Source organism: Sphaeramia orbicularis, chromosome 20 (assembly GCF_902148855.1).
Source record: "Sphaeramia orbicularis chromosome 20, fSphaOr1.1, whole genome shotgun sequence".
NCBI lineage: Eukaryota > Metazoa > Chordata > Actinopteri > Kurtiformes > Apogonidae > Sphaeramia > Sphaeramia orbicularis.
The window spans coordinates 1396640-1418691 of NC_043976.1; the positions used below are offsets into that span (position 1 = coordinate 1396640).

Sequence of the window (22052 nt, forward strand, 5' to 3'; positions counted from 1 at the left end):
TTTTGTCATGTTTGAATATAAATCAGGGGTGTCAAACTTTGCGTCCCGCCAAAGGATCCGGCCTGTGGGATGTTTTTGCAAAGTACAAAAATTCCACAGTCTTGAATTGAATTAAGCAAAAAAAAAAAAATTAGCTTGAATTAAGGAAAAATCTTGAATGAAGCAAAAAAAAAAAATCTTCACTTAAGTAAAAAAAAGCTTGAATTAAGCAAAATAATCTCAAATTTAGCAAAAAATCTTGATTTATGCTGCATTCCAGGCTGTTTTTTGAGCCCACAAGTCACAACTTCAAACCACGACTCACAACTTGTATCGTTCCAGGCAAGTCAGGCCAAACTGCCTGAGCGCAAGGAATTATGGGAGTTAAATGTAAACAAACCAGCATGGTGGAGCGTACGTTATGTTTGTTTATAGTCATTTCTATCCTAAAGGTGTTTGTTCTTTACTTATTTGAGGGAACAGAGGAGGAAAAACGGTGCTAAGGCCAGAGAAGCTGTTCTACCTTCGATGTTCTTTGTATGTTTGGATTCAGATTTGGTTTGAACCCTTTCATGCACAGTGGTCACTCCAGTGGTCACTCCAGTGGACAGTTGTTCTCCAGCTGTTCTCTTGTATATTCATGGGTTTGGTTGTTGTAGTTTCCAGATCAGCCAACACAGTGGACACTCATGCATCATCTACACTGACATTCAGACCATTCCTGTAACTCTGCTGTTCTGGATAAACCTGATCCGCACTAACAGGTTTGAGTGTACAGCAATTGCTCTTTTTTTTTTTAGACTAATTAACAACAAAAAAGGTTTGTTGTTGGGTTTTTTTTCTCTTTTTTTTTTTTGCATATTATCTCCATGAAGTGAGTAATGACTAGTATTAGAGTATGAGTATGCTAAAATGTGAGAAAACATCAGATTAGCAGCATAGTTTTCATACAGTAGATCAGTAATACACGTTTCTTTGCTTCAAAATTAAACCCATGGTGTCCAGCTGAGTGGACATTTATGCAACTCCATGAAAAATGGGTTCATAAAAATATTTTCAATTGCATTGTTATTTGAATGTCTAAAGAGGAATAAAAAAACTCGGGGAAAAAATGATGGATTGATTAAGGTTCTCATAATTCATGCATGAAAGAGTTAATTTATTCTTGTCCTCATTGGACTGAAAACTAGCGAACACTAGAGCAGCTGCTGATTATACAGAACATTTACAGAGAAATAATGTCAGAGCAATACCTTGTTTTAATAAACCGTCTGCATAAACACCACATCCCACGGGGAACGCCACTGCTACGTGACGTCAGAACTCAGAACTGGAGAGAACATGGATCTAGTCCAGGGGTCTCAAACATGCGTCCCAGGTTCCAAATGCGTCCCCCCCAAAGGTTCCAGTCCCACCCCTGGGATGAATTTCCAAAGTGTCCTAAACTCCACAGTCCAGGCTGTGGAACTCATGTTAGTGTGGGTTCCACATCCAGACCAATCTGATCTACAGTCCAATAAGAACAGCAGAAGAACCACACAGAAGAACCACTGCAGATTTACTACTGGGTTTGATGGGAAAAAAAAAAATTACATTATGTCTGTAAATAATGACAACTGCACATGTTTGTCTTTGTTTTAGTGCAAAAATCACATTAAACTATGAAACCCTTTCCATTTCCAAACTCTCCTGTACCAATAAAATGTGACTAACCTGAACAAATGTGTCCAACCTGAAATGTCTGTATTAAATTCAGTCCAGTTTGAACTCTTTTCTTCCTGTTCCTCAGTGTTTAGTGTCTTTGGAGATCTGATCCAGAATGCACATGGACTAATGAGAAGTGGAGAAAGAAGACTGAGAAAATTACACTGATTTTACTGAAGAAATGTCCGTTTTTTCAGGTTATTCACATCTTTTTGTTGGATAGTTTGTAAAAGTAAGTATTTTCATAATTTAATGTTTGTTTTTTTTCATTAAAACACGACACAATGTTAGTTGTCATTATTTCTGGGTTCTTCTGTTCTTATTTTACTGGTTGGGTCCACTGCAGATCAGATCTGACTGAATGTGGAACCTGAAAGAACAGGAGTTTGACAGACGTGGGCTAGTACGAGCTCACTGGTGGAAGTCCCAGGTTTGACTGAACATTCCAGTGCATTTTCACCAGTAGAAGGATGGAAAAACACCAGTTACAGGTGGACTGGAACGGCAGCATAAGTTCAGGTTTTGAATCATTTTCATTTTAAAAAAAATCTTTTTTGGGTCTGATTTTTTTTTTGTCATTATTTTTGTATTTTGCACCTTTCACGTCTTTTGATTTTGTTGAACTGTTTGTCTTTTTCCTCAGACACTGTTTTCAGTGTTCGTTTGCTTTCTTTCCTGGAAACCCGTCATGTGACCTAACGTTACCTGGACCTGGTCAAACGGTCAGCTCTCATGTTTTCGTGGCTGAGGTGTAAATGGGTCTGGGCGTCCACCAGTGGAAACATGAGCTTTCATTGTCTGTGTAAACACAGAGTGTCAGTGTGCGGACGTCCAGACGACAAGCGTTGTGTTGTCAGTGTGTGAACAGGCAGCGTGTGTCCAGTCCAGTCCAGTCAGCAGCCTTAAAGTCATTAGCCATCATTCACCCACATTCCACCGTCCTGACAAACACCAGGAGGAGGCGGAGTCAGGAGGGGCGGAGTCAGGGACGGCTCAGGTTCAGGTGTGTTTGATCTGTTCGTCTTCTTTCTGGAAGTTGTGAAAGCTCCGTATCTGCGCTCTGATTGGCCGACGCCGCTGCTGCGTTTATGTAAAAGAGTTGGAGTGAGTCCAGGGTGAGGTTTCAGTAAATGAACAGATTTCACCTCCAACAGTCGGAGGATTCAAGTTTGACGAGGGCAGGCGGAAATGTTCTTTTCACCGGTGACGAGTCAAACCAAACATCTGTGTTTGTAAAACCTTGACTTCGGTCACAACTGATAAGACGCTTCAGTCCAAACATGTTCCACGTCTGCCTCCGTTAGTTTTCATTTCCAACTCAAACCTTTTAAATACATGTATACGTGTGAAAAAAACACAGTGTCCTGTCGAGGAAGTTAAATAAAAGTAAGAGCTAATAAACTGAGGTTAACCTTGGTTTTACTGGATAAAATGAAATATAGAAAGCTAGCAGATCCAGTTTTTTCATCAAATCTGTTTTTTATCACACTATTCATTGAGCAGACAACAGCTACTGTTTATAGGAATATATAGGATTAGAACTATGACTAATTTATGTATTATTTGAACATTTACTCTAAACTCATTCAATTTCCCTAAGGTCTACAGTTATTAATATAATAATAATAATAATAATAATAATAATAAGTACACTCTAAAAAATGATTCATGGAGTTAGTAAGTTAAGCTTAAAATCAAGAGCTTTCTCTGCTCAAAAAATTAAGTTTTGTTACATGTACACATTTAAATCAGCTGATAAGTTATTTTATTAAGTTTGGTCTAAATGAAAAACAAGGAAAACAGTCTGAACTTAAGAACATGTTGATTTTGAACAGACATTTCTGCCTTAACCTTCACATATTAGTTTATTACGTTCAGTACAGCTTAAAGCTGCGTAAATGCCTAAAGCACTTTGTCTTACATGTAATATATATGAAAAATGCTATAGAGGGTCTGCATGTGACGTCAGCACTAGACGAAGTCACCGTGGCTCCGCCCACTTAGTGTCAGAAAGAGGGAGATGAGTGACAGCGTTGGCTTCAGTCCTGTCTAAACTGAAGAACAATACTGAATCCAAAATCGGACCAGTGGCCCTGTATCTTAGCGGCCAAATTCAAAGCTTAGGTAAATGTATCCTGATCCATTTCTTCTCCCCCAGTTCTGTGTATTCCTTCTATTACAGAAATAGTCCATGTTTGGCTCATCTCCCCATCAGGGCCTGGACTGGAAAAATTTACACTGGAGATCACTTTAGATTTACTGAGTTATTGCATCCATCCACTTTCCTATCGCTTATAATGGGGACATTTTTCAAAGTGGCACCAAATCCAGAATCAGATCCAGATCCAAATAATTTCACTAACTTTTGTTGACATCATCATAAAGAAGCTGTATACCAAGTCTGAAGTCAATCACAACGTGGAGTGTTGGGAGAAAAAGACGATTGGACAGTTTTGTAACGGACGACAGATGACAATAGTTTACGGCCTGTCGGCCGGTAAACTACCAGAGCTGCTGTTGTTGATTGTATTTCAGGTTCTTAAAGCAGTGGGAGCTATCGTTTTACAGACACCTAAAGACAAAGAAACAGAAGGAGATGGATCCACAATCCAAGAAACCAAACCTAGATCTGTGGATCCTGTTTGGTGTCAGCTCACATTCACTGATGCTGTATTTTTGGGTCCAATCAGACCTGAAATGACCTATTGTTTTTGGCTAACGGTCCTTCTTAGTGCAGCTCTTGGTTTCATGATCAGATCTTTCCTGGTTTTGTCTCATTTGTGATTGTGAACCTTGTGGCTCCTACATGATTAGTAAACTAACTGAAACTGAGGCCAACCTAGTTTTACAAATACGGAGGAAGCTGGAGAATAAAGATACGACGGAGTATTAGGACCACAGAAGAAAAGAAAAACACTGGGCACTACCAGAAGAAAGTCAGAAAAATATGGAGATAAACCTGGAATTTTATGAGAATAAAGTCAATACAAAAAGAATCACAATGTTCTGAGAATAAAGTCGTAGTTATAAAAAAAAACTCAAAAATGTCATTCGTTTATGAGATTAAAGTCGTCATATTCCGACACTAAAGCCCTAATATTACAAGAATAATGTTGTAATTAAAACCAGATGAGAAAAATATCCCTAATTTCCCAGAATGCAGTGGTGCCCTGCTGGTCCACAGCAGTAGTATCTGTGTTGGATAAGGACTGGATCTGAACTAGACTCAGTAAATCTGCTCAGTCCAAGTAGATCATGCCATAGATTCACTGGGGTCAGTCCACGGTCTACTGGAAATGACCTTTGGATCAGCTGGTTCTGGGCCCTAGTTTTAGACCCTTTGGATCAGCTGGTTCTGGTCCTAGTTTTAGACCCTTTGGATCAGCTGGTTATGGGCCCTAGTTTTGGAGCCTTTGGATCAGCTGGTTCTGGGCCCTAGTTTTGGACCCTCTGGATCAGCTGGTTCTGGGCCCTAGTTTTAGACCCTTTGGATCAGCTGGTTCTGGGCCCTAGTTTTGGAGCCTTTGGATCAGCTGGTTCTGGGCCCTAGTTTTGGACCCTCTGGATCAGCTGGTTCTGGGCCCTAGTTTTAGACCCTTTGGATCAGCTGGTTCTGGGCCCTAGTTTTAGACCCTTTGGATCAGCTGGTTCTGGGCCCTAGTTTTGGAGCCTTTGGATCAGCTGGTTCTGGGCCCTAGTTTTAGACCCTTTGGATCAGCTGGTTCTGGGCCCTAGTTTTAGACCCTTTGGATCAGCTGGTTCTGGGCCCTAGTTTTGGACCTCTGGATCAGCTGGTTTGGGCCCTAGTTTAGACCCTTTGGATCAGCTGGTTCTGGGCCCTAGTTTAGACCCTTTGGATCAGCTGGTTCTGGCCCTAGTTTTTGAGACCTTTGGATCAGCTGGTTCTGGGCCCTAGTTTTAGACCCTTTGGATCAGCTGGTTCTGGGCCCTAGTTTTAGACCCTTTGGATCAGCTGGTTCTGGGCCCTAGTTTTAGAGCCCTTTGGATCAGCTGGTTCTGGGCCCTAGTTTTGAGCCCCATTGGATCAGCTGTTCTGGGCCCTAGTTTTAGACCCTTTGGATCAGCTGGTTCTGGGCCCTAGTTTTAGAGCCTTTGGATCAGCTGGTTCTGGGCCCTAGTTTTAGGACCCTTTGGATCAGCTGGTTCTGGCCCTAGTTTTAGACCCTTTGGATCAGCTGGTTCTGGGCCCTAGTTTTAGACCCTTTGGATCACTGGTTTCGGGCCCTAGTTTTGGAGCCTTTGGATCAGCTGGTTCTGGCCCTAGTTTTAGACCCTTTGGATCAGCTGGTTCTGGGCCCTAGTTTTGGACCCTTTGGATCAGCTGGTTCTGGGCCCTAGTTTTGGACCCTTTGGATCAGCTGGTTCTGGGTCCTAGTTTTGGACCCTTTGGATCAGCTGGTTCTGGGCCCTAGTTTTGGAGCCTTTGGATCAGCTGGTTCTGGGTCCTAGTTTTAGACCCTTTGGATCAGCTGGTTCTGGGCCCTAGTTTTGGAGCCTTTGGATCAGCTGGTTCTGGGCCCTAGTTTTGGAGCCTTTGGATCAGCTGGTTCTGGTCCTAGTTTTAGCCTTTGGATCAGCTGGTTCTGGGCCCTAGTTTAGACCCTTTGGATCAGCTGGTTCTGGGCCCTATTTTTAGACCCTTTGGATCAGCTGGTCTTGGGTCCTAGTTTTAGACCCTTTGGATCAGCTGGTTCTGGGCCCTATTTTTAGACCATTTGGATCAGCTGGTTCTGGGTCCTAGTTTAGACCCTTTGGTCAGCTGGTTCTGGGCCCATATTTTAGACCCTTTGATCAGCTGGTTCCTGGTCCCAGTTCTGGACCACTTGTTCTTTGGTAGCTGGTACAGATCCATGTCCAGTCCAACTGTCCTTCATTTCATTTCAGATTTCCCATGCTCCTTTGCTCTGGCTGTGTTTACTGCTATACTCGTCATGTTGAGCAGGTGGTTTAAGACACTCAGTCTGACTGAGAGGGGCGTGGCCTAGGCTAAGAGGGGCGTGGCCTGGGGCAGTGGACGGATGTGCAGACCCTGTATACAAGTAAAGTTTGAATAATTGATGAACATTAGCTAGCAAGCAAAACATAAGTTAACATGGAAGACACTAGAACTGAAGACAACTGTGTTCTTCAGATTAAATGTGTTTGGTGACATGGTCCAGTTTCTCCAGTGATCCAAACACACCTGAACGTTATCCAGCCAGCTAATAGAAGCTAAAATTACTCAGTAAACTAGGAAGAGCTAACACAGTTCAGTGAGCTAACAACAGCTAATCTGATCCGGTTAGCTAAAAGTGGCTAACATTAACAAGGTAACTTCAACTAACATCAAAGATATTGAAAGTAAAGACAACTTTCTTTTTTTAATTTATAAGTTTAGCCAACATGGTCCAATGAGATAACAGCAACTAATATTAGCTAGCTACTTTTTAATTTCATTGTAACTGAGTACAATGACAATAAGTATATTCTGATTCTGATTAATGAGCCAACAGTGGCTAATATGATCCAGTTAGTAATGAGTAGCTCCACATAAGCTAGCACACGAACAGCATGTCCCATAATTCAGTGAGCTAATAACAGCTAACATTAGTTTTTGAGTTCAGTGTTTTTCCAGTTCTATTAGAATAAGACAAAATTGCAAAAAAAGTTGACATTCTTTGGAAATCTTACCAGATTTATAGCATTTTGATTAAAACATTTATAGTAAGTAATTAAGCAGAAAATAGGTGATCTTTTCCATTGTTAGCATCATGAATTACACACTTTACAAAACAAAAACATGTAATTATTTAATATGAAATCATATGAATTTCTATTTCACAAACAGCAAAACAAAATAAAAATAACTTCATCATCTATTTTACTTATTTATTTAGAAAGGCAGTGACAGGAAGTAGTGCTGGTTCTGTGTATTTGACCAGAACATTTGTCAAATAAAAAAATGTAAAACTCAGAATCACATAATCATTTAGATTATTCTGATTCCAATACTTATTTATGGGGTAGTTGTGTACGTTTGGATCAGTTGAGACTTAAAACGACTGAAGGGTCATGAGTAGAATAAAGCACTGATCTGCTGAATGAACAAATGGAACTGAATGCGTTTGGTCTCCATCAGACTCACATCTGGTGGATCCATGTGCTCATGTGAATACACTTCAGATGTGATTAATACTTTGGTTCATGTAAATACATGTTTAGTCCGATCCCTTTAGCTGCCGTTCATGTAAACAGACGAGCTGGAGGATGAGTTCAGTTCATTGAATACGTGTCATCTGTGTAAACAGAGCCAATGAACGCAAGAATCTACGGCGAGGATTTCACAGCCCGACTTACGCAACAGGTGTTTGTTCAAGAACAGGTTGGACGCGTCATTTGAAGTATGAGCATGTTTCCAGTGGATTACATCTACTCTGCAGACGCTTCACAAAGGACGACAGACGTTTAAAAAAAGACGACAGATGGTGAAATGTCACTCATCAATCTGTAAACTCTCCAAAAAAACCCCTAAGAACTGAAACCAAACCCAAACCACAGGTGTAGTAACGGTTTCAGACATGAATCTGTCCAAAGAGATGAAAAAAAAAAGGGCCTTTATGATAAAATTGTAAAGGCACAAAGCAGGTGGATAAGTCAACTAACTACAACTCCCAGGGGCATTTCACCTACTGCAGATACAAATCACAACACAGATAAAACTGAATGGTCAGTCTGAGATTAAACATCTGCCTGAGTTTGGGAGGAGTCTGTAACCATGGCGACGGCTTTGGTTCTGAGCTGCAACAATGTAAAAGTTCAGAACCACACTGTAAAAAAAAACAACAACTTGTAAACAAATGGTAATATTCTGGCAGCAGGGGCGCCGAAAAATACTGTAAAATAACAGAAAATAACCATCTCATAAAAATACAGTAATTTTCCATAATTCACATACAGTTTTTGCCCTAACTTTACATGAGATTTTGCTTTTTTTTTTTTTTTTTTTTTTTTTTTACATTTTAATGTTTAATAAAGAATATTTACATGTATAAAACAATCCAATTCCCTATAAATATATAAATAATTTTCAGTGAGACTCAGTTGTCCAATCCACTGATAAAAACTGTATTTGGACAGTTTATCAGTGCTTATACATGTTATACATTCACAAAAATACATTTATTCAATATTTGTGTTGTGAAACCTCCTGTAATTACACAAGATATTTGTCAATGAACAAACAAGTCTGGTTCAACTGACAGAACTAATACTTCTGTTACCGTTAATTGTCTGTAATTTTATCTGGTTTTATTTATTTATTTATTTTTTACAGTATTAAACTTTAAATTAACAGTTTAATCTCATGAATAGAAAATAAATATTTGTGAAATTATGATACATTTGCAAATGTATTTGAACTGTATTTTTCTGTGAAAAAAAAAAAAAAATTATTTTAAAAAATATAAATTTTCTGGTTCTTCACAGTTCCAGTTTTTTTCCTGTTCTTTTCCATTTGACATGTGAAATCACAGTCTGTTTTTGTCATTTCCATTGATATTTTCCTGTATCTGAAAAATACAGGAAAAATCTGTCAAATAAACAGTGAAAATTCTATTCAATTACAGATTTTTTTTACAGTGCAGTGCTGATTGGTTCTTCTGCCCGACAACAGCAGCTGATTGGCCGGAAACAAACCCAACAGAATGATTTTCTAGGAGTGTTTCTGAAGTTTTCCGTTAACTGTTTTCTTTAGTTTGATGTCATTCTGTGAAAGAGCAAATTGCACCAGGAACTATATTCTACGGCGGATTAATCCATGTGGTGCTAAATGAGCGCCGCCGCCCAACAGCTCAAACAAATAAATGAATCAGAGACAGAACGGACGTGAAGAAGCCGACCTGTTGAATCCGCAGTCGTCTTCCTGTGCTGACTCAGCTGACGGTGTTTGGACGAACTCGCTCTGCCACTTTTCTGGGTCGTCCTCTTTTTTTATCAGCCTGTCCTCGTTGCATCCACCCTGAAACCAGGAACCAAGAGGCCTTTTAGAACCACAAGTGACCAGATTTAGACCAAACAGGAGTTTATTGAAACAGTAAAGAAGTTAAAGTTCATCAGATGTTCATGTAAATTAACCACCACAGCTGTCAATCAAAGATTCCATTCACCACAAAATGAAAATAACACAAAGAATGAAACAACGCAAAAATAACACAAAGAATGAAATTACACAAAAATAACACAAAGAAGAGAACTACCACAATTAAAAAAACACAATTGAATGAAAACAACACAGATAAAGCAATCACACAAAAATAAAACATAAACACAAATGCACGAAAAAAAAAAACACCAAAAATTATTTATAAATTATATAAAGATTACACAATTACACAGCTCAGTGAAACACCACAAAGAAGGCACCTATACAAAAATAACACAAATATGTAATTACATGAGGATAACACAAAATACCTAACTGAACAAAGAAGAAATACACAAAGAATGCAACCAAATGAAAACAAAAAACACAATTAAATGGAAAAAAACAGAAAACACACAGCTGTGACACAAACAAATACAGAAAATAACACAAAATGCAACTGCACAAAAATAGCACAACTACATTGCATTAGTACAGTATAACAAAAAAGAAAACCATTTGAGAATGACTTAAAAATGAAAAAAAGAAACAAAAATTAAAGCCGCAGGCGGCATTGAAGGCCCTCACCACAGGCACGTCCAGTACAAGGATGTCCATCGTTCAGCAGGTGGCGCTCTAGCACCAAATTTCAATGTCTTCTGCTGCATGGGTGTAGGCCTGTGAGATGCACCGCTGAGTCAAAGTTGAGCCAAATCGGTGTTCGTTTGTCCAAACTGATGCAATTTTCATAAAGGTAAATCTGTAGGGGGCGCTATAGAGCAAAATGGCGATTTCTTTGATGAATGGGTGTAGGCCTGGGAGATAGACGTCTGATTCAAATTTGAGCCAAATTGGTGCTCGTATGTCCGAGATGAAGTAAGTTTTGTAATGGTACACGTCAGAAAAAACTTTGCAAAGTTTGCGACCTCATAGCACAAAAACGGTGACACCGATCCCAAAACTTTGGCTAAGTTTTAATGCCCCACTGTTCTAGATACTGTACACCAAGTTTGAGCTCATTTGGCCAAATGCCCAAGGAGGAGATAGTTAAAATACGACGACAGCGAAAACGCTGACTCAGCATGGCCATAATAATATTTTGTTTGTCTCCTCATGTTGAATCTGTGCACCGACTTTCATGGCTTTATGACAGACTTTACATTGGATGTGCTTCCATTGGCGTAATGTAGTTCCACTTTTCAAGGGGGCGCTGTTGCAGCATTTCTTTACTGACATCTACGAAACCTATATGTAAATTCAATTTTGCACATTTCTGAATTTTGGGCAAAATTTCTTGAGTTTTCGTAAATGTTCAGGGGGTCAAATTTGAGCTCAAAGAGCAGGAGAAGGAAACTAAGTAAATAAATAAAAATAAAAATAATAATAATCTGAGCAAGACCAATATAGCCGTTTCCGTGGCAAGCACGTATTTGGCCTTATTTGAAAGCTCTTCAGGGCCCCCACGTGTCTGTGGGGTCAGAGGTCACGTGTCGTGCACTTACACACACGTGACTGACCCCGAGTGGGCGTGGCCCATTGACTCCCATTCATTCAGAGCAGGTGTAAATATGTGGGCGTGTCCACGTCATGGACATGTTCGGAAAGGTCTGACTGATGTGAATGTGAATATGAGTGAGAGTGGAGACACACCCAACAGGCCCACCACAGACCCAACAGGCCCACTACAGACCCACCACAGACCCAACAGGCCCACTACAGACCCACTACAGACCCAACAGGCCCACCACAGACCCAACAGGCCCACTACAGACCCACTACAGACCCAACAGGCCTACCGCAGACCCAACAGGCCTACCGCAGACCCAACAGGCCCACCGCAGACCCAACAGGCCCACTACAGACCCACTACAGACCCAACAGGCCCACTGCAGACCCAACAGGCCCACTGCAGACCCAACAGGCCCACTGCAGACCCAACAGGCCCACTGCAGACCCAACAGGCCCACTGCAGACCCAACAGGCCCACTGCAGACCCAACAGGCCCACCGCAGACCCAACAGGCCCACTGCAGACCCACCGCAGACCCAACAGGCCCACCGCAGACCCAACAGGCCCACTGCAGACCCACCGCAGACCCAACAGGCCCACTGCAGACCCAACAGGCCCACTGCAGACCCAACAGGCCCACTGCAGACCCACCGCAGACCCAACAGGCCCAGTGCAGAACCAACAGGCCCACTACAGACCCAACAGGCCCACCACAGACCCAACAGGCCCACCGCAGACCCAACAGGCCCACTGCAGACCCACCGCAGACCCAACAGGCCCACTGCAGACCCAACAGGCCCAGTGCAGACCCAACAGGCCCACCACAGACCCAACAGGCCCACCGCAGACCCAACAGGCCCACTACAGACCCAACAGGCCCACCGCAGACCCAACAGGCCCACCACAGACCCAACAGGCCCACTGCAGACCCAACAGGCCCACTGCAGACCCAATAGTCCCACTGCAGACCCAACAGGCCCACTGCAGACCCAACAGGCCCACTGCAGACCCAATAGTCCCACTGCAGACCCAATAGGTCCACTGCAGACTCTACAGGCCCACTGCAGACCCAATAGGTCCACTGCAGACCCAATAGTCCCACTGCAGACCCACTAGGTCCACTGCAGACCCAACAGGCCCACTGCAGACCCAACAGGCCCACTGCAGACTCTACAGGTCCCACTGCAGACCCAACAGGCCCCTGCAGTACCCAAAGGCCACACTGCAGAACAACAGGCCCACTGCTGACACAATGTCCCACCGCAGACCCAATAGTCCCACTGCAGACTCTAAAGGCCCACTGCAGACCCACCAGGTCCCACTGCAGACCCAATAGTCCCACTGCAGACTATACAGGCCCACTGCAGACCCCAACAGGCCCATGCAGACCCCACAGGCCCACTGCAGACCCAATAGGTCCCACTGCAGACAACAGGTCCACTGCAGACCCAACAGGCCACTGCAGACCCCAGGCCCACCGCAGACCCAACAGGCCCACCACAGACCCAACAGGCCCACCGCAGACCCAACAGGCCCACTACAGACCCAACAGGCCCACCGCAGAACCAACAGGCCCACTACAGACCCAACAGGCCCACCGCAGACCCAACAGGCCCACCACAGACCCAACAGGCCCACCGCAGACCCAACAGGCCCACCGCAGACCCAACAGGCCCACTGCAGACCCACCGCAGACCCAACAGGCCCACCGCAGACCCAACAGGCCCACCACAGACCCAACAGGCCCACTGCAGACCCAACAGGCCCACTGCAGACCCACCGCAGACCCAACAGGCCCACTGCAGACCCAACAGGCCCACTGCAGACTCTACAGGCCCACTGCAGACCCACCGCAGACCCAACAGGCCCACTGCAGACCCAACAGGCCCACTGCAGACCCACCACAGACCCAACAGGCCCACCGCAGACCCAACAGGCCCACCGCAGACCCAACAGGCCCACCGCAGACCCAACAGGCCCACCGCAGACCCAACAGGCCCACTGCAGACCCACCGCAGACCCAACAGGCCCACCGCAGACCCAACAGGCCCACCGCAGACCCAACAGGCCCACTGCAGACCCAACAGGCCCACCGCAGACCCAACAGGCCCACCGCAGACCCAACAGGCCCACCGCAGACCCAACAGGCCCACTGCAGACCCAACAGGCCCACCGCAGACCCAACAGGCCACTACAGACCCAACAGGCCCACTGCAGACCCACCGCAGACCCAACAGGCCCACCGCAGACCCAACAGGCCCACTGCAGACCCACCGCAGACCCAACAGGCCCACCGCAGACCCAACAGGCCCACTGCAGACCCACCGCAGACCCAACAGGCCCACCGCAGACCCAACAGGCCCTGCGCTGTCTGTACTCGGCTCAGGCCTAATAATGCAAAAAACACAACTGAATGAAAACAACACACACAAAGAAACACAACTACATGGGACAAAAAGTTACAAAAAACACTAGTGGATGAAAACAACACACACAAATCAACAATATTAACACAAAAATGCTACTAAACAAAAATAACACAACCACATTATTACAGTCTAACAGAAAATAAAAGCATCTGAAAATGACTTCTCTGCATCTGCTCGACCTGATGGAAGTCGCTCAGCTGTTGAGTTTGAACCCTTTAGGACGACACAAGAGTGAAAGCAGAGAGGAAAGGAGGGAATAAAGGAGAGAGGAGGAAGGAAGGAGGAGAGCACAGGGAGGACGAGTGGGAGGATTCTGAGGGTCATTGAACTCACCACGGTTCTGAACGTCTGTCCACCTCCAGCCTCTGTCCACAACAGGAAGACCGGTCCAGATGTGACCCCCCAGAGGGTCTGACCAATGGGATGCTCTGATCCCATATGAGCCTTCAGCCAATCAGAGAGCAGCTGCAGACACAGTGGACAGGACACGGTTCTGGACAGGATCTGGACCGTCCCCCCAGTTCTAACAAGGCTTTTATTGTGAAACATGTGACAGGAAGGAGTCGGTTCCAGACTTGATCAGCTGGAGGTTGATTTAAGATGAGGAGGAGGAGGAGGAGGAGGAGGAGGAGGAGGAGGAGGAGGAGGAGTTTCAAACGTGACGAGGAACGATAACGAAACGCACCAAGACAACAATTTAAACCCAGAGTCCGAGGGAAAAACAGGAAGCAGAAGTAAATATTTAAGAGTTAAATGACATGAAGGAGGAAGGAGGAGGAGGAAAGAGGAGGAGAGAGGAGGAGAGAGGAGGAGGAAAGAGGAGGAGAGAGAGGAGGAGAGAGGAGGAAGAGAGAGGAGGAGGAGGAAGAGGATGAACAGGAGGAGGAGAGAGGAGGAGCAAGAGGAGGAGAGAGGAGGAGAGAGGAGGAGGAGGAGAGAGGAGGAGAGAGGAGGAAGAGCAGAGGAGGAGGGAGGAGGAGGAGAGGAGGAGGAGAGAGGAGAGAGGAGGAGAGAGGAGGAGGAGAGAGGAGGAAGAAAGAGGAGGAGAGAGGAGGAGAGAGGGGAGAGGAGGAGAGAGGAGGAGAGAGGGGAGAGGAGGAGAGAGGAGGAGAGAGAGGAGGAAGAAAGAGGAGGAGAGAGGAGGAGAGAGGAGGAGGAGAGAGGAAGAGGAGAGAGGAGGAAGAAAGAGGAGGAGAGAGGAGGAGGAGAAGAGAGGAGGAGAGAGGAGGATGAAGGTTCTTGGTTATTTTGACTGTTGCTTTGACTTCAACCAATGAGATTGTGTTCAAATCAGCTGTGGGTTTAGCTCCGCCCACAGACCTCTTTAACATTTCCACTGTAAAAAATGAACCCTGTTCATGTCGTGACTTTGACATTTTTCATGTTGTTCTGGATTCAACATTTTCAGACGGTTTTTGTCTGGTTTCATCGTTGGCTCTTTTTCTTCTTTTTCGTAGTTTAGTTGCGTCTTTTGCATCGTTTTTGTCGTGACCTGAAGTTTGTTACCTCCGCCAAGGAGGTTCTGTTTTGCCAGGGTCTGTCCGTCTGTCCGTTAGTGTGCAACATAACTCAAAAAGTTATGGACAGATTTGGATGAAATTTTCAGGGTTGTTGGAATGGGATAAGGAAGAAATGATTAACTTTTGGGGTGATCCTGAAGAAATCCTGGATTCTGGATCACTTTGAAATTTTCGTTAACATTGTGGTAAATGGGGCCAAAATTTTCGTTTTCCCAATATCTCGCTTAATTATTGGACCAAAACTCATGAAATTTAACTCAGGAATTGACAATGGGTCCTCTATCACATTTCACAGGCTGATCCGGAATCTGATCCAGAGGCGGATTTATCTCAATTATTATAAAAAGATGGGGGTGCCCTTACTTTTTGGCCTACTGTGCCTTTAATTTGATAAAAATTTCAGGAAAATGTTGATACTGGCACAAGGAACAAATTGATTAAATTTGGTGGTGATCGGGGGTGGGGGGGCCCACGGGGGGGGCCACGATCAGCTGGCGGAGGTCTGCGCTCGCTCGAGTGCTTCTAGTTGTTTGTTTTTTTCAATATTTTCAGACGTTTTTTTTCTGGTTTCATACTTTCGATGTTTTCATGTTTCGTTGTTCTAGTTGCGTTTCTTTGTTTTTTTCCTTATTTTTCGCTGTGTTTTTCTCAGATGATACTGCTTTAAAGGGTCATGTGACTCTACGTTACACCGGTCGGTTCAGTCTGGAGAACAGGCAGAACGTCAGCTGATCCGCAGCCATTGTCTGAACTCCTTTCGTGACGCGGTGGAGGCGTGGTCTGGTGAGCGCGGCCTAGGCGGCGTCCGGACCGGTGCGGTTTCATTCCATTTGCGGTGGAGCGGCCGAGGCTCCGTCAAACCCGTCCAGGAGGAAGTTCAGGCCAGGCCACGCCCCCCTCCTGTTCCCACACCTGAGCGTCTGGACTCCCGCCCACAGTTCACAGATTAACCCTTAAAGGGTTAAAGGGTGAACTTAAGTTCACCCTTTAACACCCAAACTTCTGCAAACATCTGAAAAACCAAAAGTCTGAAAAGTGAACACACTCAGAGCACCATTCACTCTGTGGGTTTACCGTCAACTCGTTTCACTTGGTGGAGTCGCTGTTTTACTTTCATTTGACTCATGAATATTTTCTATATTTGACATCTTTTTTTTTTTCATTAACTTTCTTTATTGGAAGCAATTCCACAGGCAACAACATGACAGTGTACACTGTAAAAAATCTAACTCTGACCAAGTGTATTTGTCTCATTTCTGTTCCAAATATCTGATCACATTTAAACTAGAAGCACTCGGAGAGCGGCAGACCTCCGCCAAGGCTGATCAGTGCCCCCCCCGTGGGCCCCCCCACGCAAGGAGATTATGTTTTGCCAGGGTTTGTTTGTTTGTTTGTTTGTCTGTCTGTCTGTTTGTCTGTCCGTTAGTGTGCAACATAACTCAAAAAGTTATGGACAGATTTTGATGAAATTTTCAGGGTTTGTTGGAAATGGGCCCCCCCGTGGGCCCCCCCACCCCACATCCCCACCAAAATTTTATCATTTCTTCCTTATTCCATTTCCACAAACCCTGAAAATTTCATCCAAATCTGTCCATAACTTTTTGAGTTAGTTGCACACTAACGGACAGACAAACAACAAACAACAAACAACAAACCCTGGCAAAAACATAACCTCCTTGGCGGAGTAATCAGACAGAATCCCCTACAGAGGAACTGTACACTCAGATAGAAGAAACAGATTTACAGACAACGATCTGCACAGTCTAGGTCAAATAATCTGACCAACAGCATTTTCACTTGTTCAACTGCAGATTTTTTTTCCTTAATTACCTCCGCCAAGGAGGTTCTGTTTTTGCCAGGGTTTGTTTGTTTGTTTGTTTGTCTGTCCGTTAGTTGTGCAACATACTCAAAAAGTTATGGACAGATTTGGATGAAATTTTCAGGGTTTGTTGGAAATGGGATAGAGGAAGAAATGATAAATTTTGGTGGTGATCGGGGGGGGGGGCCCACGGAGGGGGGGGCCACTGATCAGCCTTGGCGGAGGTCTGCGCTCCGAGTGCTTCTAGTTCAAGATGTTTTGCTTAAGTCAAGATTTTTTTTTCTTATATCAAGATTTTTTTTTTTTTTTTGCTTTATTCAACATTTTTTGCTTTATTCAAGATTTTTTTTTTTTTTTTTTTGCTTAGTTCAAGTCTTTTTTTCGCTTAATTGAAAATTTTTTTATTCAAGATTTTTTGTGTTATTCAAGAATTTTTTTAGCCTATTTCAAGATTTTTTTTTTGCTTAATTCAAGACTTTTTGCTTAAGTCAAGATTTTTGTTTTATTCAAGATTTTTTTGCTCAATTCAAGATATTTTGCTTAAGTCAGATTTTTTGCTTTATTCAAGATTTTTGGCTTAATTAAAAAAATTGCAAAAAAAAAAATCTGCCAGTGGAACAAGTGAAAGTGCTCTTGTTCAGATTAGTGGAACTCAGATTTTGCAGATCTGTTGTCTGTAAATCAGTTCTGTCTCAGTGTTCAGTTCCTCTGTAGGTGATTCTGTCGGATTTTCAGTGGATCAGATTTGAACTAGAAATGAGACAAATACACTTGGTCAGATTTCGATTTTTTACAGTGTAATGTAACAAAGAAGACTTCCATTCTTCATTTTTTCTTTTTGTTTCCTCCTACAATCCCACCATACCTGAAATAAGACAATTGCTGATGCAAATCCAGTATTAACATGGAACAGTACAGAGTACAAACAAACACATAATAATGAAAATATATAGATAAATAAGTAAATAAATAAACTGAATTTAAAATAAGAAATAAAAGAGAAGAAAAAAAAAAGGGGGAGGGGGGGCTCCAAGTTTTTTCGAATCACTTTAAGAGGCTGTTGAGGGAAAATCTGTTTATGGATTTATATATTTGATATTCGATCACAGTTTTGGATGTTACTCACTGAAATGTTCTGGAGGGTTTTTCATGTTCTCCTAAAATAAAATTTTTCAACACAAATAAATGTCTTTCACATCAGTTTATTCATTGAATGTTCAGCTGTGAAACCAGACATGACCGGTGGATTGAAACTTCATCCATTCACGTTTTCATTTGTCCTATTTTCATGTTGTTTCTTTTCTGTCATGTTTACGTCATTGTTTTCATTTCAGTTTTTCTTTTGTGTTGTTTTCATGTCATTGTGTTGGTTAATGATCGTCTGGTTTCTTCGGTTTTCACTCAGAACCAAAAATCAAGAAGTCATTTGAACGAAATTAACTTGATTATTTTTCCGCATGAGGAGGTTCGGACCACATGTTAAATAAAATGTGGTGAAAGTGTGAATGTGTTCTTGTTGTGTTTCAGTCTGCCAGGGGACCAGTAACCACCTGACGCTGCTGGGGACACGTGACCATCACTATGACAACATGATGCGGATGTATTCCAACTGTTCCGTGGTCCTGGAGAACCTGGAGGTCACCTACACCCAGGAGAACCACGACCTGTCCTTCCTCCGGGTCAGTCTAAACGCTGGGCGCGGATCTGTCTATTTACTGGACCTTATGCTTTTCTGGCCCCGAAATTTTCATTACATTTGATTTGAGAGCGATAATAATAATAATAATAATAAGAAGAAGGATTATAGTAATAATAATGACAATGATAATGATAACAATACTACTACTACTACTACTACTACTACTAATAATAATAGTAATAACAATGATGATGATGATGATGATAATAATAATAATACATTTTATTTATAGGCACCTTTCAGGAAACTAAAGGTCACCTTACAAGACTGTTAAAGAAAACATAATTAAAATAGGTGATGCCTCCTGGTGGTGAAACTCAGTATGTGTCCAGCCTCTGGTGAAACTGATTTGTGCAGTTTTACACCAAACACATGTATTATGTGGTTGTGGTCTTCAGTTCAAACCCCTTTGAGGCCGGTGTCAGGTCCTTAAACGCCTCATATGTGTTTGTGGTCTTCAGTTCAAACCCTTTGAGGCCGGTGTCAGGTCCTTAAACGCCTCATATGTGTTTGTGGTCTTCAGTTCAAACCCCTTTGAGGCCGGTGTCAGGTCCTTAAACGCCTCATATGTGTTTGTGGTCTTCAGTTCAAACCCCTTTGAGGCCGGTGTCAGGTCCTTAAACGCCTCATATGTGTTTGTACATGTTGGATCAGATGAAGCAGCTCCAGGCCGATGCAGTGAACAGATCAGGTTTTGACAAACGACAGCAGCGTTTAAGGTGGAATGTTTTCTTTGCTGTTACTCAACATGTGATTTCAACGTCAACGTGACAAATATGAGCCTTAAGTGTTTTCATTGGCTCCTACATGACGTGGACTTCAGGGATAATTGGACCTTAAAGCAGCTTCGTCTGCATCATGTGACCTGAGAATATTTAATTATACGACAAAGTGAGGAAGAAAAACATTAAACCATCCTTAAACAAGGAAAACATTTAAGGAAATGAACATTTTCTGAGGCAGGTTAAAGGTTTAGTCTGAGTGTTGAACATTCAGAGGTGGTAAGGTAAGATAAGATAAGATAAGCCTTTTTTCGTCCCATAAGGGGAAATTCCAGGTTTACAGCAGCAAAAGTACAAGAGCAAAAGAAGTGGAAAATCAACATCAACACAAATCAAGACAGTTCTACACTTGATTTCCAGCTGAGCACATGCTGATGATGTCACAGGCCGACGAAAGTCCACATCCACTTCCTTGGTCTTGCTGGCATTAATCAGGAGGTGGTTTCACTGGCACCAGTCCACAAAGTCCTGGATCAGTCCCCTGTGTGCTCTTCCATCTGTATGGGCTGGTTCCAAGGTTATTATCGTTAACGAAAAACTAACGAAATGACCAAAACTACAATTATAAAACATTTTCATTCACTGAAATAAATAAAACTAGAATTAAAAGAAAAAAACCATAACTAACTGAAACTGTATTGTGTGTTTACTAAACTAACTAAAACAGATACAAATTCTGGATCAAATTCCCTTGGTTTTGGTCTTTGTCAATGTCAGATTGATGTTCAATGGATTTCTTTGTCCTCTCAGTTTTCTGTGCTGTCTCCATACGACACTTTTTTGCTCCGTCACTTGTGTTCACTGTGGTTTCCAGTCGTCTTCTGGTCCCCACTCTACCTGGAAACATGGAATAAGGGGCCGTTTACACGGCGTAGGATTCAGTCGACTCTGGGAAGATTTCATGGCGGATTAGCCTTCTGTTACCATGGAAACGGTGCCTAGAGTGCCTGAATCCGGAAACTTTTGATACCAGGGTCCAGGGTGGAATGTTATCGATACGCTCCACATTCCAGCTCCGTGTTAACGCGAGTTGGAGCGTTCCGGGGTAAAATATGACGTCACCGCATGCGCGCGCAGAAAAGAACCGCCAGTTAACCCACTCCAGGCCAGTTGGTGGCGGTAATGCACCTCCAAGCTGGTTTGCCAGCCTCTATGACACAATAAAGCTGCAGAAAAAGAAGGAACAACCACAACAACAATGGCCGGTTTCAGAACAACATACGTGCTGCTAACTGTGCTCAGCTCGTCTGTCCAGACAGAAAGAGTCCTGCGTCTTTGTACGACCACTCGCCATTGTTGTTTGTAAATAGTGTTGTCCGCCTCTTCTTCTTCTCCTCATTTAGAGGCTGTCTAAACCGGAAATCGTTTGTGCGCAGGCGCGTGTTTTACCGCCACTGTTTCCCTACAGCTCTACATCTTCACCTACTGGTCTGGCATGGCCACTACAGCGTATTCAGCCGTCCTCGCGGACTCATGTTAACGCAGATCGTTAACATAGCGGCTTCGTCTTAACGCGGAATGATTTTATAACGCAAAGGAGAAATCTTTGCGGAGTGTTGCCGTGTAAACGTAGCCTAAAGCAGCAGAGTCCTGTCTGGGATTGATTGAATACGACCACAGAGAAGAAGAGAAAAGAGACCACTGAACTACAACTGAACTACAACTGAACTACTAAAACTGAACTACAACTGAACTAAAACTGAACTACAACTGAACTAAAACTGAACTACAACTGAACTACAACTGAACTACAACTGAACTACAACTGAACTAAAACTGAACTACAACTGAACTACAACTGAACTAAAACTGAACTACAACTGAACTAAAACTGAACTACAACTGAACTAAAACTGAACTACAACTGAACTAAAACTAAACTAAACTACAACTAAACTAAAACTAAACTACAACTAAAACTAAACTACAACCAAACTACAACTAAACTAAAACTAAACTACAACTAAAACTAAACTACAACTAAATCTAAACTACAACCAAACTACAACTAAACTAAAACTAAACTAAAACTAAACCAAACTAAAACTAAACTACAACTAAACTAAACTACAATTTAAACTAAACTACAACTAAACTATAACTAAACTACAACTAAAACTAAACTACAACTAAACTAAAACTAAACTACAACTAAACTAAACCACAACTAAAACTAAACTACAACTAAACTACACTACAACTAAACTACAATTTAAACTAAACTACAACTAAACTAAAACTAAACTACAACTAAAACTAAACTAAAACTAAACTACACTAAACTAAAACTAAACTACAACTAAACTAAACTAAAACTAAGCATTTAAAAAAAAAAAAAAAAGAAAACTAATTAAAACTCTCAAACCTGCTCTGAAAACAAATTAAAACAAACTGAATTAGAGAAAAAAAGTCCAAACTAAATAAAACTAAACTAGAATGAAAAATCCAAAACTATTAGAACCTTGGTCGTT

The 22052-nt window shown here is 42.7% G+C and overlaps 1 protein-coding gene across 1 annotated transcript in view; it reads left to right on the plus strand.

Moving 5' to 3' along the window:
- Positions 1 to 18631: 18631 nt before the first annotated feature.
- Positions 18632 to 22052, plus strand: part of LOC115411679 (melanoma receptor tyrosine-protein kinase-like) — a 52858-nt gene continuing 49437 nt past the window's right edge. The window contains 1 exon segment of the mRNA XM_030123890.1: positions 18632 to 18779. Within this exon segment, the coding sequence (XP_029979750.1) occupies positions 18690 to 18779 (90 nt within the window). The 5' untranslated portion in view covers positions 18632 to 18689.